General features: G+C 37.1%; 1 protein-coding gene across 1 annotated transcript; it reads right to left on the bottom strand.

The window, feature by feature from the left end:
- Nucleotides 1–7,738: 7,738 nt before the first annotated feature.
- Nucleotides 7,739–15,566, bottom strand: LOC137293399 (heat shock protein HSP 90-beta-like). Its single transcript, XM_067823916.1, has 9 exons — nt 14,957–15,566; nt 12,528–13,071; nt 11,826–12,043; nt 11,466–11,690; nt 10,910–11,266; nt 10,579–10,726; nt 10,139–10,407; nt 9,608–9,941; nt 7,739–9,297 (listed from the first exon to the last, which is right to left on the bottom strand). The coding sequence occupies exons 2-9, from the start codon at nt 13,069–13,071 to the stop codon at nt 9,185–9,187; spliced, it is 2,208 nt and encodes a 735-aa protein (XP_067680017.1). The 5' UTR covers nt 14,957–15,566; the 3' UTR covers nt 7,739–9,184.
- Between the last annotated feature and the right edge of the window lie 1,279 nt (nt 15,567–16,845).

Below are 16,845 nucleotides of genomic sequence, written 5' to 3'. Positions count from 1 at the left end.
AGATATCCTGATCTGTAATATGTCATACCTGTAGATATCCTGACCCGTGTGATGTCATACCTGCAGATATCATGATCTGTAAGATGTCATACCTGTCGATATCCTGACCTGTGTGATGTCATACCTGCAGATATCCTGATCTGTAAGATGTCATACCTGTAGATATCCTGACCCATGTGATGTCATACTTGCAGATATCCTGATCTGTAAGATGCCATACGTGTAGATATTCCAACCTGTGTGATGTCATACCTGCACATATCCCGGCCTGTGTGATGTCATACCTGCAGATATCCTGATCTGTAATATGTCATATCTAACGATATCCTGACCTGTGTGATGTCATACCTGCAGATATCCTGACCTGTAAGATGTCATATATGTAGTTATCTTCACCTGTGTGATGTCATACCTGCAGATATCCTGACCTGTAAGATGTCATATATGTAGTTATCTTCACCTGTGTGATGTCATACCTGCAGATATCCTGATCTGTATGATGCCATGTAGTTAACCTGATCAGTATGATATCAGATCTGTAGGTATCCTGACGTGTATGATGTCATATCTGTTTGATATCCTAGCAGTGTGATGTCATACCTATATATCCTGTTCTGAAGGATTGTTCTGTATAATAGCTTGTTCTGTGCTGTGGTGGCATCTTTCAAGGGTAGCAATGTTGTTTTTTTAATGGCCAGTCCTCACCAAAAAGGTTGTTCACTTCTTTTTGTAAATATGTGTGTGTATGTGTGTGTGCATTATTTTCAACACTTGTACCAACAATACAAATCAATCAAAACTAACAGATGAGAAGTGCATGAACAGATAGCACTGAATGACTGTGAAGAATGACTTATCAGTATATTTAATTGTTGGAAATTAACTTATGCAAACTAAATTAAAGATTTATATTTTACTTTATATTTTTAACAAATAGTCTATATATTTCATGACACTATTCAGTTGCTCATATAGTACTGCAATGTATTTTAAGGAAGTCATAGCCATAGACTGTTGTTTTGAATTGATTCATGTCAGTTAAGATAATGGTGTTTGGTTGGTTTTTAATTTTATTACACAGAGAGTGCTATAGGCATGGTTCATTTCAATGATACTGGTGTTGTCATGGCGATAAATACTTGACAATCAAAAATTCACTGTAAAGCCTTCCTGATGTGATTGTAGTATTCATTTATTTAATATTGTAGAACTATTTTTTTCAGAAAGTTGATATTGATATGGACAGTTAAGAAACTGTTTTCAGCCTTCAGTAAAAACCCTCACTCATATGAAGTCAAGGAGAAACTGATATATTTATAATTTTGTAACTTTCTAAAAAGTCTTATCATGTTGTAATTTTGTCAATTTTATTCCAGATTCAAAACCATTTTGAATTTGAACAGAGAAAACACTTATTTTATTTGCATTTTATCACTTTATGCTTATTATTAAATATGTTTTATATACATGACACACTCCAAATGGTATCCTTTGTATATAGTATTTGAAGTGTTTATAAGATCATGCTCAAATCTTTATTTTACAAATTTCTACAATGCAGAAATTATATTTTACAGATTTTTATGACATCAATAATGAGTGATTTACTGTAAAAGAATCATATTTGGTAATACTGATGGTGAGAAGACAGTAATGGAGATGCCAGTATGGTCAATGAAAGAGTGCTTTTAAAACGTAGCAGTATCTGTAATTCAGAACATAATAGGTCACAATGACAAGTCTGAAACAGTGTGATGGCTTTAGTCTGTAAAATTCATTTATCACTGTGTTTAAGCTGTCGGTGATGTGCATTTGTATTGTGTTGCAATTGAGTTAACACAGTATTGTAGTGATTGTATCAAGTGATAGCTTGATCCAACACTGATACTTTTCACCTGTAAAATATATAGAAGAAGGAGATTTATGAAGTGATACCTTGATCCAACACTGATACTTTTCACCTGTAAAATATATAGAAGAAGGAGATTTATGAATAAAGTAGAAGCTGTCAAAACCAGCATATGTCCAGTACGGCAAGTTGTCAACACTGGCATAAAATCTCAGTCTCATCTGTGGGTGGTACATTTATCACCAGCTCTACAATCCGGCACATCGTCTAAACTGGATTATTACTTCTGTCCCTCTGAGTGCCGGTTTAGACAACTTCCACTGTATACATAGCAACAGAATAGCTTCATTTTAGCGAACATTTTATGCTGCGCAAATAGAGGCATATTTAAGTCTGTCAAATTATTACAGGTGTGAGGGCATAGTTACACTTCTCTCTATATGCAGTTGTTTTCAGTCAGTTGATTGTGTGACTGTAAGCATGCAGGGTGTGCTGTCAAAAGAAAATGTATGAAAATTCACATAAATATCTTTGAACAAAACTGAACTTGCCAAATAATAGTTAGTTTTTCATCATATTTGCTTGCTGTTACCAAGATTTCTCGAAATGTTGTGATGTTCAGATGGAATCATATTTGACTTCTCTTGAGTTAGTAACAACATAAACTGAACAATGACTGTCTGTGTTACATTTACACTACCTTTTAGTATATCTTTGTAGAGTAAGTGTCTGGGGATGCAGCCCCAGTTTGATTCATCAAAAAGCTAATCTGACTCTTTAGTTTCAGTTTTCAACAACCATTATCACAATTTCTATTTGATATTTGAATACCTACGTAAATTATTTCCACACAGCCATAACCTAATTTTGACTCCAACTCAAGCAGTTTCGAGTGCTGAAATCAAAGTGTGACTGGTCTGTGCCAAACTAATTATCCAATGAGAACTGTTTTGTAAGTAGATATTGCCGAGTTGACAATGGATTTCACTCTATAAAAGTCGACTCTGCAAGTTTGATGAATGTAATGGTTTTACTTGTATGACGAATCAAATAAAAAATTATCGAACTGATGGTCCAGTATAAAAAATCGAATTGAATCAAGATGTGGGTGAATCGTTGCAGCCCTAGTAGTGTCACAAATGAGCAAATCTGTATCTATAATATTAAGGGCCAAAAGAAAAATTATCATTACTTTTAAATACTTTTACATTGACAACATTCATAGCGCCAAAATTGCATTTTGAACTGGTCCTGAATACTATACAGCCACAACTTGTCTGTGGATTTATTGATATTTCATATGACATATACACATCATAAAGGATATTACTGTACAGCTGTTTCACCTGTGCAGACAGACTGACAAGTTTGTATTGACTGTAACAAAAATGTGTGTGTAAATGTTCATCAAATCATTATGAATTACTATCTTATCACCTATTTGAGTCTCAAATGAGAAAGTGGAATTGCCTTTTAAGGAAAATGAAATTAAGTGTGATAAATCAAAAAATAAATCACAAAATGTTTTGAGCAAACTTTTCCAAGGATAGATCTTGCAGCAAATGCATGAAATAATGGTGATGCAATGCAAAATTTTAGCTAACTTGCTGAAGATATGCATGATGATGAACTTATATGGTGGTCGATGTATTCTGGTCTAACACTATTGTGTCAAAACTATTTACATGTACACCTAATGCCCAAATCTGCACATAAATATTTTACTAATCTGTGATGACAGGGTAGACCATCTTAAAGCACTTACCTCCATATTGACAATTATCCAGGGTAGGACATCTCCAATCTGCTAGGACATAAGTCCAGGACCTATTCAGCAGTCAAGGTTTGCGTCTACTACAAATGACAAAACTGCCTATTAAATTACACAATCTTGCCAGCACACAGCTAGACTTTACCTGCCATCTCAGGTACAGCCAGAATGTGTTATCTCTTTTGGTGCTTTGAGCACACTTTGGTGTGGAACTGAGCGCAACATAAGAATCCATATTATTAATGTTGTAGCTGTACAAGTTGTAGCATACAACCTTCTTCACTCATGAAAAGATATGTTCCGAAAACAACTTTCATTAATAGTTTTCTGATTTGAATATGTTCAGGGCTTATTTTTCTGAGGCCATCATTATATATGTAGATCAAAAACAAATTTGCATTGAGATGAGGTGTTAGATTCAGCTGGTCAGACACTTCCATACAATGCTTTCCAGCAAGTGGTTCCATGATGTATACGATAACAGAACAGAGACCTGCTACACTGGATATTCAAGGATGTTTCCATACTTTGTTCAATGTGTGATACCAAAACAGCCATAGAATATTTTCTTGGGTGAAAGCAACCAAAAAAAACATGTCTTAGAAGGGCATTTAGAAGTGAAATACATAAGAATGAAGATTTTATGGATTCGAAACATTGTGTTCTCATATAAAGAAGTTGATATCCATAAAATCTTCATTCTCAAAAAAATCATGCATGTGATAAATGGTGAATATGATTATTTATTCAATGTGCATCTTATGCCAAAATATGTAAATAGTGACACATATACTGCGACTTGTGATTGATAAGTTGATTTGCCAAATGTCTATACTTGCAATGTACCAGTGAAGAAAGTTAAGCATCTCCTGATTCTTTTATATTTCTATAGTCGATTTGTCATCAAGATGACATGACAAGTCTCATTAAGCATAGTAACATGTCGTAATCAAGTCATTTTAATCCATTTTCTGTGGTAGACATATATACTCATGGAAACAAATAAGTGAACACATGAAAGTACCAGTGTGCCTTTATTCTCTTCCAGGTTTCTTTACAAGGTATGTATTGCACTGTGGGTAAAAAACTGGAAATAATTAAAGGAACACTTGTAATTTCATGTGTTCCCTTATTTGTTTCCATGAGTATATGTATTTGGTCTCTCAGACAAATTTTGGATTCCCTGTTTATAGATTTCTATGAGTTGTTTGATACAGAAGGCTGACCAAATACAAAACTGTCATGATTTTGACTAGAGTTCAGTTTCATTTCAACCACTACTTAAATAATAGTTTGAATTTAAAACTCACATTGGCAGTTCCAACAAAGAGTAGCCGTGGTGGGGTAGCCTAGTTGTTAAGGCATTTGTTCATCATGATGAAGATTCAAGTTTAATTCCCCACAATGTGTTAAACTCATTCCTGGTGTCCCTCACCATCTGATATTGCTTGAATAATGCTAAGGTGAAAAAAGACCTGTTTCACTCATTTTCTAAGGGTAAGATCATTTTTCAAGATATTATTATCTGCAGAATCCCAGTCTTTGTCTATAGCTGGTTGATAAATGAAGCTTTGGAAACTATGGTGACTGGGCTCACACCTACATCTCTGCTTTCCATCAGTTTCAAAATCCTTGGATGCCCCAGGCAAACATATTTTGACCAAGATGACAAGATGTAACTCCATGGCTGACTAGTTTTATCACATTTACTGATTGAGCACACCTTGTGATATTGTTGATCACCTACCTCACAGTATTGTCCCGACTTTTCAAATGTTCAGTGATATGTGTTATGATAGACAGGAAGCAGACTTATTCCAATATGAATATCAGGAAATAATACACTAATGTGTGATCTGTTTCTTTTTCCATTTTGTATTCAAACTGCATAAAAAGCACTAGGAACATTTTAATATCTGTTGCATATTATTTGTTTGCTTGTTCAGGGTTTGGGCAACCTTTCTTACAGAACATGAAACATAGAAACTGCTTTAATTCGTTTTTTTTAATAAACTGATGTTCAGTGAAATGTTATTCCCTCTTTATGTCTACTTTTATTTACTCAGTAAAACTTAATTCTCAGATTTCATTTCATTAACTTTTACTGGAAATGTAAAATAAGATTGTAACCTTAATATATTTCTAACTTCCATTACCTTGTCCTCAGTTGTTTATTGTCAAATAATAAGAGATGTATTTTAGGATTTTTAACATTTTGTTGAATACGTATTTCTGAAATCTAGAACTGACCTTCCCAGCTGAAAAATGACAGGGGGAGACGGTGTGTATTATGTTGCAGTTATCAATGACTACCACAATGTCAAATCTCACCTTCTATGCAAGCATACTTGGAAATCAGTCATCGCATTAATGTTTTGAAGGAAGACGTGTCGTTTCTAGAGAACACCATAATTTCCAAATGTTAGTAAATTTATGTTATATTTTCTAGTATTTTTTTTTATTTGCTATTAATCTAAGCAATATTGATTGAAACTGAATGCAACAGATGTCATCTAATATTGCCTTATAAGACAGAATGTCATGTGTGCTTAGATATTTGTTTGTATTATTAAGTAGATTGTTGCACTGTATTTTGTTCTGTGATAAAAATAATTAGTTGATTATCAGTCTGGAGAAGAATACTCAGCTGTAAATGTCTGTTACATTGTAGTTGATGATTGTTCTGAAATTTGAATTGAAACACCAGCTACTTGAATGAATTGATCTATGCCCTTGTGTGAATTTGTTAGAACAAATACACACAATCAGTATATTTTGGTATGTAGCTTCTGAACACACAAAACATACAGAAATTAGTTTTGGTAATTTTGGTAAGTTGATTATACCAGACATATTCTAGTGCCTTTTGTTATTTAGAACTTGTGTACCCTAGGAACATAGCCCACTATTAGAATCATTAAGTCCATGATGCTAGATGTGTGATACTAGATGTGTAAAGTCAACAAAACTTGAGTGAGAACACTGTATAAAGTTATTGAATGTTCAGGAAAGTGTCGTGCTTCAACATTTTATATTTCAGTCAAGTTTTCTTCATGTAAATCTCATTCACAATGCTTGTTTTTTCAGTACAGTTTGCCTCTTCTTGCATCTCCAAGGCAAGGAACAACTGTACAAATGGTAACTTATAAATTGTTTTAATCAGTCCCAGCCTGTTAAGAAAGAGCAAATCACATGTACTTTTTTCCAAAGTCTTTAAATTATAAATAACTAATATACAGGACAGCAAAAGAAATGCTAGTTTCAAAGAAGGTGAACTCTTATAATATAAAATTTCTCATTCATCTCTTTTATTTAAGAACTTGACAAAAACAGTTGCATTTCTTTTGCTGTTCAGTATAAATAAGTATTCAAATTTTCATAATAATAAACAGATTTGTTTGTCACCAAGTTTCAGTCAAGAATGTTTCTGGCTGAAATTGTGTCATATCTGCTGTAATTGTGTATGTGTTTTTTTAAAAAATTGTTTAAGATGCTCAATATGTGTCATGTTGCTGTCAAAACTGGATTTGTGTGTCCAATGCTGAAGTTATGTAAATCTTAGTCTGAAATCATGGTTCAATTAAAGGTAATGCCCTGGAGGTGTTATCCGAAACTAGCAGTATTATGTATGGAGGTGAAACAATACAACAGTGCATCACGCATCACAAGGTTTCATACAAAGATATGAAGTCCTATTTCATCAATAGATGATGATACACTTACAAACTGACACTTGTTTATTGGCCCTATTCACTCATCTGTAAGTGACATACCACTAAAATTAAATGTGAAGAGTGTATAAAGTTTACAAATGTATCTACAGTTACCTTTGCCATTCGAACCTCCTCTAGGTATTCAGTCAGCCAACATGTTGTATCTTGACCTTTTTGTATTGTTTCACCTGTAATTATTTATGATAATGTCTCGGGATGGAAGTGAGGGCCTCTCACCTGTGGTAGTCATTCCTCCAGGAGGCAAACTGTTGCAGTCACCTCACTCACCTGGTGCTGGCATGCTTACTGTGTTCTCAATAAATGAGTGAAGCTGACTTCTTGTAATTACTTTGGTTCTTGAAAGATACATTTTCCCACTTTGGTAAATCATGACTAAACCCCAAATGTCATTGAATAGTTTTTATTTTGTTATTTTGAAATATACATGATGAAAACATGCAAGTAGAAAAATGAACCTGGCCCTTATTCTCAAAATGTTCATAGCCCTAAGAATTCTTAACTGTGATTGTAGCCGATGTTTTAAAAATGGGCTTGTGAGGCTACGAACATTTTGAGAATAACTTGCCAGGTACCTAGAAGTAGAATATATGAAAATATGGGATCATGAACAATACATGAAAATATGGAACCATGAACAAGTGTCTCAATATGTACAATACATGAACATGGAATCTGCATGAAAATTAAAGAAGCCAAGTGACCACATAATTCACTTAACACAGACTGGTAATGCAGGCATGTTGAGCCTCAGTAACATGCTATAAAGACCTACTTCTGCCTATACTAAAGTAGAACATTATGTTGCTGACTGTGGGGGTGTGAGCAGTTGTAATAGAGACACTGGGGGAAAATGTGAGTACCTGAAGTCCTAGGAGGCACATAATTGTGTTGCAGACGTGGCGAGTGGGAATGTTGTGGTGTACATGAGAGTGGCCCTGGACAGTGGGTACTCATGTGCAGGCCTGGAGAGAGGGAATTATGTGATTAGGCCTTACATGTCAGTAGGCCTGGGAAGCAAGTACTTGCAAGTAGGCATGAGGATAATGTGCTTGTGATAATGCCTTCGGATAGAGTATTTGTTTGTAGGCCTGCGGAGAGGAGCCACACCTCTAAGAGGAGTAGGTACATGTGTAGTTGAGAGGATTGTGGGTTCTCCTTAATTGAGTTCTATCCGTGGCGAGATCTGGTACTTGTGATGTTGCACTGAGTACAGCGGGTACTCATGATATAATACTAGAGAAAGAGGGCACCTGCACTGTAGATATACTGGGTACTTACAGCCCTGGAGTGATGTATCATTTGATCCTTAAAAATAAATGTACACTAGACGTAACAAACAGCACAGACATTAAAACAATATCACAGACTTGTAACAAAGGATTGACAATGCAACTATTGCATGTTATACCGTATCATGTTCAAAGCAACCACACTAAGCTACACACACAAGCTCTTGGTCCTGCAACTGAAATGGCAAACTTGTCAATCGATCGTATCAATTAAGAATAGGCAAACATGAGTGAAGTTAACAAGCATGAAATCAGACTTTCGTAATTCTATCAAAGAGTCACTCCTCCAGCAAGGAACATTAAATGCAAGATGTAGCTCTAAGAGCAAAGGCATACAAATACAAGACTGGGGGTTTCTTTGCATCAAATAAGTTAAGAATGTTTATATTTCAAACAAAAACAATAACAATAATTATTACAAAGATAATGATGGCAAACTCACTGATTTCTACTGCTGACACATGAGAACAAAAACAGCTAAAAATACTGACTTCTGTTCATGAAATGATTCTGATAAAAAAATGACTTCCTGAAATGTTGCTCAGTCAACTTCTTCCATCCTTGATGCATCATCTTCGTCACCTTCAAGTGGTGGCATCTCATCTGTGCCAGATTCTGCTGCAGATTCTGCTGGGATATCATCTTCATCAATTCCTGGACATAAAAGAATAAGTATATTAAGTACATTGCCAAGAAAAGTGAACACTGACACTGACACATGACCGCAATTCTCACCAATAACTCACTTATTCAAATATGAAAACAACTCCACTTGCATTTCACATCAGGACATGACAGAAAACATTCCACAAACAAAAAAGAATCTTATGGGTCAAAAAAATGCATTTATTTTAAAAACTAGCCTTCTGAGATCATTCTAGTTTTGTAACGGGCAAATAAGTTACATTTTTCCAAAACATATATATCCCCCCTGCTCTCCATACAAATGCACTCAAGAGCTTACCTAGACCCAGCTTGATCATCCTGTGTATCCTGTTGGCATGTGATGTTGGGTCTTCCAGGGAGAAACCAGAGGCAAGGAGGGAGGTTTCAAACAAAAGCATGCACAAATCTTTCACTGCCTTGTCATTTTTGTCAGCATCTGCCTTCTCCTTCAGTGTCTTCACAATGGGATGGTCTGGGTTGATCTCCAAGTGTTTCTTAGCTGCCATGTAGCCCATAGTGCTGGTGTCTCTCAGGGCCTGGGCCTTCATGATTCTCTCCATGTTGGCTGACCAGCCATACTGACTTGTGACAATACAGCAAGGGGAGGTAACCAGACGATTGGAAACCACAACCTGAAGTAGACAAAAATATTCATATATTTAAATGAAAACAAAATTCTCAATATATCAGAATCTATTACTACTAAATCCTCAGAGTCTTTACTCTACAGAGCTATAAATGCATAGATTTCTTTCTAGGCCAATGTGCACCAGCTGTAAGCATCTAAACATTATCTCTCAAGAAATCTCTCAAGAGAAAAGTAACTAACCTTTTCTACTTTCTTGTTAAGGATCTCCTTCATGACTTTGCACAGTCCTTCAAACTGAGCCTTCGCCTCCTCCAGTTTCTTCTTTTCTTCCTCGTCCTCTGGTAATTCCAGACCTTCCTTGGTGACACACACCAAAGTCTTGCCATCATACTCTTTCAATTGCTGAACACAGTACTCATCAATAGGGTCTGTCATGTAGATCACCTCAAATCCCCTCTTCTTCACTCGCTCAACAAAGGCCGAGTTCTGAACAGAGTCCCTGCTTTCACCTAAAAGAGTTTAAAGTTTCAGAGCATGTTTGAAAGAACTCAAATTCGCATCAGCTATTTCCATTTAGTGGGGTTGAAGAGGGTGTCAGTAAAAGTACTACATGCAGAGGCAGCTAAGCCAAACAAGAAATTAGAAATGAAGTCCAGTACGAAAAAGAATCTTTGATTTACCTGTGATGTAATAAATGCTCTTCTGGTTTTCCTTCATGCGAGACACGTAGTCTTTTAGGGATGTCATCTCATCCCCTGACTGGGAAGTGTAGTATCTCAGCAGCTCCGACAGCTTCTTTCTGTTGGTGGAGTCTTCATGGATACCAAGCTGAAATAAGTGAAAAAATGACAAGTCATTTCAACAAGTACACAAATATACAACATCTCTGGATGTTCTAACTGCAAGTTGGCGATTGTACAAAAAGAAAACATATACAATTGAAAGGTAATTAAATACAATGGTTTTGCCCACTGCATCTTAGGAAAACTCCCTACATGTGTCAATGCATACCTTGAGTTTTTTGCTGAACTGTTCATAGAATTTTTTGAAGTTGTCTTTGTCTTCTGTGATATCTTCAAACAGTTCCATGCATTTCTTCACCAGATTCTTACGGATAACTTTCAGAATTTTGCTCTGTTGCAACATCTCTCTGGATATGTTGAGGGGAAGATCCTCAGAGTCTACAACACCACGCACAAAGTTCAAGTACTCTGGAATCAGGTCTTCACAATTGTCCATGATAAACACACGTCTCACATACAGCTTGATGTTATTCTTGTTCTTTTTGTTCTCAAACATGTCAAATGGAGCTCTCTTGGGCAGGAACAACAAAGCACGGAACTCCAGCTGGCCTTCCACGGAGAAGTGCTGAAATCACAAGAGAGAACTATTAATTCCTCAAAATGACACTGGCACTTCCACTAACATAGCATTTAAACCATTGCTATAATCCAAATCAATGTCATGTTATTTTTACTTTTACACCCAAAGAAACTTAGTTAAGTTAATAAATGAGATTTTCATCCCTAAACATGTACTTTTTGGCAATTCCATATCAAATATATACCTTGACAGCAAGATGGTCCTCCCAGTCATTTGTCAAGGACTTGTAGAATTCAGCATATTCTTCTTGGGTGATATCATCTGCATTTCTGGTCCACAGTGGTTTGGTTTTGTTCAGTTCTTCATCTTCTGTGTATTTCTCCTTGATCTTCTTCTTCTTTTTCTTATCTTTGCTTTTGTCTTCATCCTCATCCTCATCAAGATCCTCTACCTTGGGTTTATCCTCATTCTGAAATCATACGAAACTTCAACCTTTGAAACACGAATAGATGTAGGAAGTACAATAAACATGCCTTAGTGTGACACTTCTGCAAAACCTTGTAACTGAATTTACTGGACTTGTTCAAATCTTTCAGAAACTCACCTCTTCCTCATCTTTCTTCTCTTCATCTTCCTTCTTCTCATCTTCCTCGTCATCAGACACCTCCTTGTCCCTCTCCTTCTCAACCATCAGTTTGATGGGGTAGCCAATGAACTGGGAGTGTTTCTTCACTGTCTCCTTGATGCGACGTTCCTCCAGATATTCGGCCTGGTCTTCCTTCATGTAAAGGGTGATTCGAGTTCCACGAGGGAGAGTGGGATCTAACATAACAGGACAAAATAAAGTCATTTCAATACCCTCGGTGAGATACATGTAGTAAACAAGACCACAAAAGGTATTACTTAACGTAGGAGTATGTAATAATACTGGGCTTCTAATACTTGTTGCCAAATGCAAACTAGCATTACAGTACTAAAAACTCTGATAACTGGGGTTTCTGCAATTGAACAAAAGCAAAAATATGTTATTGGCAATAATAAGCCTTGATTATCATTCTGATCAATCACGAACATAGGCTTAAATCATATACATAACATTCTAGGGAACACATTAATTCCTATGTGTCAAGTTTAATATTCATAAGTACTTAGAACATGTTGCAACCTGTGGACTAAACATAAAATGTTTGCTCTGTTTTGCATTCGCACTTTCTAAAGATTTGTTTTTCACAAACAACTGAATATCGCATTAAAATGTCTTTAATCTTATTTGAAACATTCTCAAAAACAAATACACTGTATTTACCATTTGAACTTCTGATGGTGAAAGACCCTCCAGCTGATGACTCCCAGATGTATTGTTCATCATCATTGTGTTTGGACTCCACAACCACCCTCTCTGCAACAAGGTAGGCAGAATAGAAACCCACGCCAAACTGTCCAATCATAGAGATGTCAGCACCTGCCTGCAGGGCCTCCATGAAAGCTTTTGTTCCTGACTTGGCAATGGTACCAAGGTTGTTGACAAGATCAGCCTTGGTCATACCAATACCGCTATCCTCGATGATGAGGGTCTTGTTCTCCTTATCGGGAACAATTCGGATCTGCAGGTCTTTGTTGGCATCCAGTTTGGATGGGTCTGTGAGAGATTCATAACGAATCTTGTCCAAAGCATCAGAGGAGTTGGAAATCAGTTCTCTCAAGAAAATTTCCTTGTTGGAGTAGAAAGTGTTGATGATCAAGCTCATCAACTGGGCAATTTCTGCCTGGAAGGCAAAGGTTTCAACCTCGCTCTCATCCATCTGGGCTTCCTGAGATTGTTCCTGCGCTACTTCTTGAAGTTCTGGCATCTGAAAGTAAAAACACGTAAACCTTGAACAGGATGCTTGTTACCTTAACTTACGCTACATCTAGTTCTTTATTCAGTCACCAGATCCAGACAGGGAACACAATTTGACAAAGTTGTCAAAGTCCTCAGCTAATCTTAAGTACCATACACGGACATTGATCTACAATGCCCATGCTTGTTCTGACCTGTGGGTGAATCTATTTTCAGTAGCACACCACTGCAACATAAAAACATCCTAATAAACCCTTGTGGTGATCCATGCTAGAATCAATCTTTAGCAACCCATGCTTGTTCTAGCGAGTGATTAAGTTGTGTGTTATGCCACTTTTAGTAATATTCCAGCAATATCTTGGCAAAAGGACACCAAAAATGGGTTTCTACACATCATCCCCAAGTGAGGAATCGATCTAGGGCATGACAAGCAGACGCCCGTATAATTGGGCTACCCCAATGCCACATGCTTGTTTTAAGAGTTCACTTGAGGGTTCAGGAGGTCAATGACCTCATGTATCCAAAAAGAAGTGGATCAGTGCGTGTGATGTCAAACACTGAATGGTGTAGTCCAGAGTTGATTATTTACAGACAGCCATGACACACCTGGGTCAGAGAGATATTGCATAAAGTGGCGTTAAACAACAAACAAATAATAGCATGAAACCATTCAGTAATATCAGGAAGTAAAAGGAACATGTCACAATACGCTGTATGCAGTACATATTTTCCATATTTAAGCATCACCCACTTCTCACCGAAGCATGAGAAAGGGCTGTTAGAACTGTGCAGGCCATTTCCTAACTAGTTGGGGGCTGTTCTGAGTTGCACCTGAGGTGCATGCCAGAGCTGTTCCACCAGCTGTCTGTCATCCATTGGTGTGAACAGTGAAAATAAAGCAATGTTATATGACAGTTTCTTAAACAACTTTTTCCATGATCGATCATCAAACGTCCGATTTCTGATCCTGCTGACAAGACAGAGGTTTCATGATCATGTGCCTTAGTTAAGTTTTGTGCACTTATGAATATTTTCAGTTATTTCATCATTCATCATTTTCTCATTTGAGCCCAAACAAACTGTAGCTTAAAACAGAACATGGTGAGTGATATTAAAACACCCGTCCAAAACAGCACAATCAAATCTAAACTCATCCAAGAGAAGAAATTAAATTCACACTGGAACTGGTTTTACAGAAGGCAAACCCTGCTTTCTGTGTCTGTGTGTGTGTGCATATCTGTGTCTGTGTGTGTGTGCATATATATTTATTCCAACATTCGCAAAACAATGAGATAAGTGTGGTAGACGCTCCTTCTGTAAGGACTGATTAACAAAACCACTGAAATGCGTAAGGAAAGTAACGGATGCTTTTTAACCTGAGAAAACGAAAAAAACTAAAACTTAAGGGATCAACACTTTTTCATTTTGATATACTTGTTGATGTACAAGTTAGAAGTTACAAGTAAGAAATTAGGATGACTGTTTGAAAACACATCAAGGCCTAGTTTCTCTTTAGCTGGATATGACGCCCACTGATCGTTCCAGAACGTTCCAGAACATTCCAGGTGCATGTACGACTTCCTGGATGAACAGAATCGACCACAGTTAGCTAATTAAAAGTATTTGTCATTTAAAGCATAATAGAGAGATCTAAGCAGATGTGGAATCTGTGAGCATGAACAGGTTAAACTGAAAGATAATATATGATCAGCTACTAATAGTAATATCAGCCAGAAACAACACACTTCGCGGGTCTTACTAGTCAAATGTGCATTCTGCTGTAGATCAACCAGTATGGCATTTCACCGTAACTAGCGTTAAACGGTCTTGAAAGGGTTTTTGTGTAATATGCTATCAAATATAACTGTCTTCGTAGTAAGCAACAGCATACTTACTTCGAAGAAGAGACACGTTCCTCCTTCCCGGTTCTGGCCTTGTAGTTGTAGTTTGTACGCCTTGCTGTGCGAGTTTATATCTGCACCGTAGAATGTTCTCGGCGTTGTTGTGTTGTGGCGAAGAGCTCATGTTCCGAGTTGAATTTTATGCCTTCTTCGTTTTGAAGCACGCATGCCACTATGATCCCACATATATCCTACAAACCCTAAAGAACGTGTCATGCCTAACAATGACTACTTACCTCGTGTCTGCATACAACATGTGAGGGCTTAACCTGTAATCCAATTCCTCAGTTTCCAGAACCGTGTCTTCGAGAAAGCAAGAAAATCGCATAAACGCGGCCTTCCGTTTCATTATGGGTTTACCGTTGCTAAATATAGGATTTCCAGAAATTACTGAGAAAGTTGTTTCGGCAAATATATAATAAATGTATATAAATTATGCTTAAATGAATATGTTGAGATAAGACTCAAATGTCAACAACATGGGCCTACCTTTACATTACAGCACTACTAACTTTAAACTACGTCATGATACTCCTTTACGTAAACCTTTTGTGGGTTTAGGTTAGCCCTTACGTCCTCACGAGAAGTTGTGGCGCTGGGTTCTAAAGGTGCTCCCAAAATTTATCTCCCTTACACACACACGCACGCACGCATGCACATCGTCACACGCATACGGTAGGCTATAAATTATGAACGGTCCCTTGTCACCTTAACGTGTACATGCAGTCACTGAACTACTTAATAAGTCCAAGTAGAGTTATTCTTTCACACAGTTCAATGATGTTTCGCTGTTGTACATAAACAAATACAAACAAGTGCAATGAAGACACAACTCATTTATTTGTGAACTACAACTGAGACTATGACTTAATAACAACTCATTAGCTTTAAAGCTCTTATGTCTGACAATGTATGACCCGTGAAGGTCCCGGGGTAGCATAGGCCTTCAGCAACCCATGCTTGCCATAAAAGGTGACTCAGCTTGTCGTAAGAGGCGACAAACGGGATCGGGTGGTCAGGCTCGCTGACTTGGTTGACGCATGTCATCGGTTCCCAATTGCGCAGATCGATGCTCATGTTGTTGATCACTGGATTGTCTGGTCCAGACTCGATTATATACAGACCGCCGCCATGTAGCTGTAATATTGCTGAGTGCGGCGTAAAACTAAACTCACTCACTCTGACATTGTATCATTCATTCGCTTATCCACAGAATTTGAGTTATTATGTCTTGTTTGTCGCCTGTCATCACGGCCGTCTATAATATTTGTCAACCAAACAGTATGTCGCAGTGCAGATCGTTGTTCATACTATCTTAGTGATGCTTTTTCCTGACAAGTAACAACAGGTATTCTCTACATATTCCGCCCATATTTCCAAACGTTGGGAAAAAATCGAATGCTTACTGACAATGAATAATAATAGGCCTATAGATCTAACCTCAAAGCCGCATCCATAATTCACGGACGCATCAGTTGGAAGTACTTCCGTGACATCATCATGAATTAAGGTACACGAGGTTCCATTTTAAAAAACCGTACTAATATATTACAGTGTACATCTAATAGCAGAACATGATCACTTTACTATGGAAAGCAATCAGTTCTGACTTGTCACGTCTGGGATATCATGCGTATGCGTCATCGTCATCAACCGCCCAATCAGTTAACGAACTTGGCTCTGCCCTACAGGATGAATGTGATCGAGTAAGTTGTGAATAGGAGTATGCCAAGTTGAACTTCGATGAGAGTAAAGTCAGAGTCACGATGAGTTGACTTTTCATGGTAAATCACTAAATGACATGATGGGCGGTTGGGCGCTTTGGCCAGTCATTTTATGATACACTGAACAGCAAAAGTCAAGTTTCAAAAATAGAGGACAAA

The sequence above is a fragment of the Haliotis asinina genome, chromosome 8, assembly GCF_037392515.1.
Source record: "Haliotis asinina isolate JCU_RB_2024 chromosome 8, JCU_Hal_asi_v2, whole genome shotgun sequence".
NCBI lineage: Eukaryota > Metazoa > Mollusca > Gastropoda > Lepetellida > Haliotidae > Haliotis > Haliotis asinina.
This window is presented reverse-complemented; position numbering and strand designations above follow the sequence as displayed.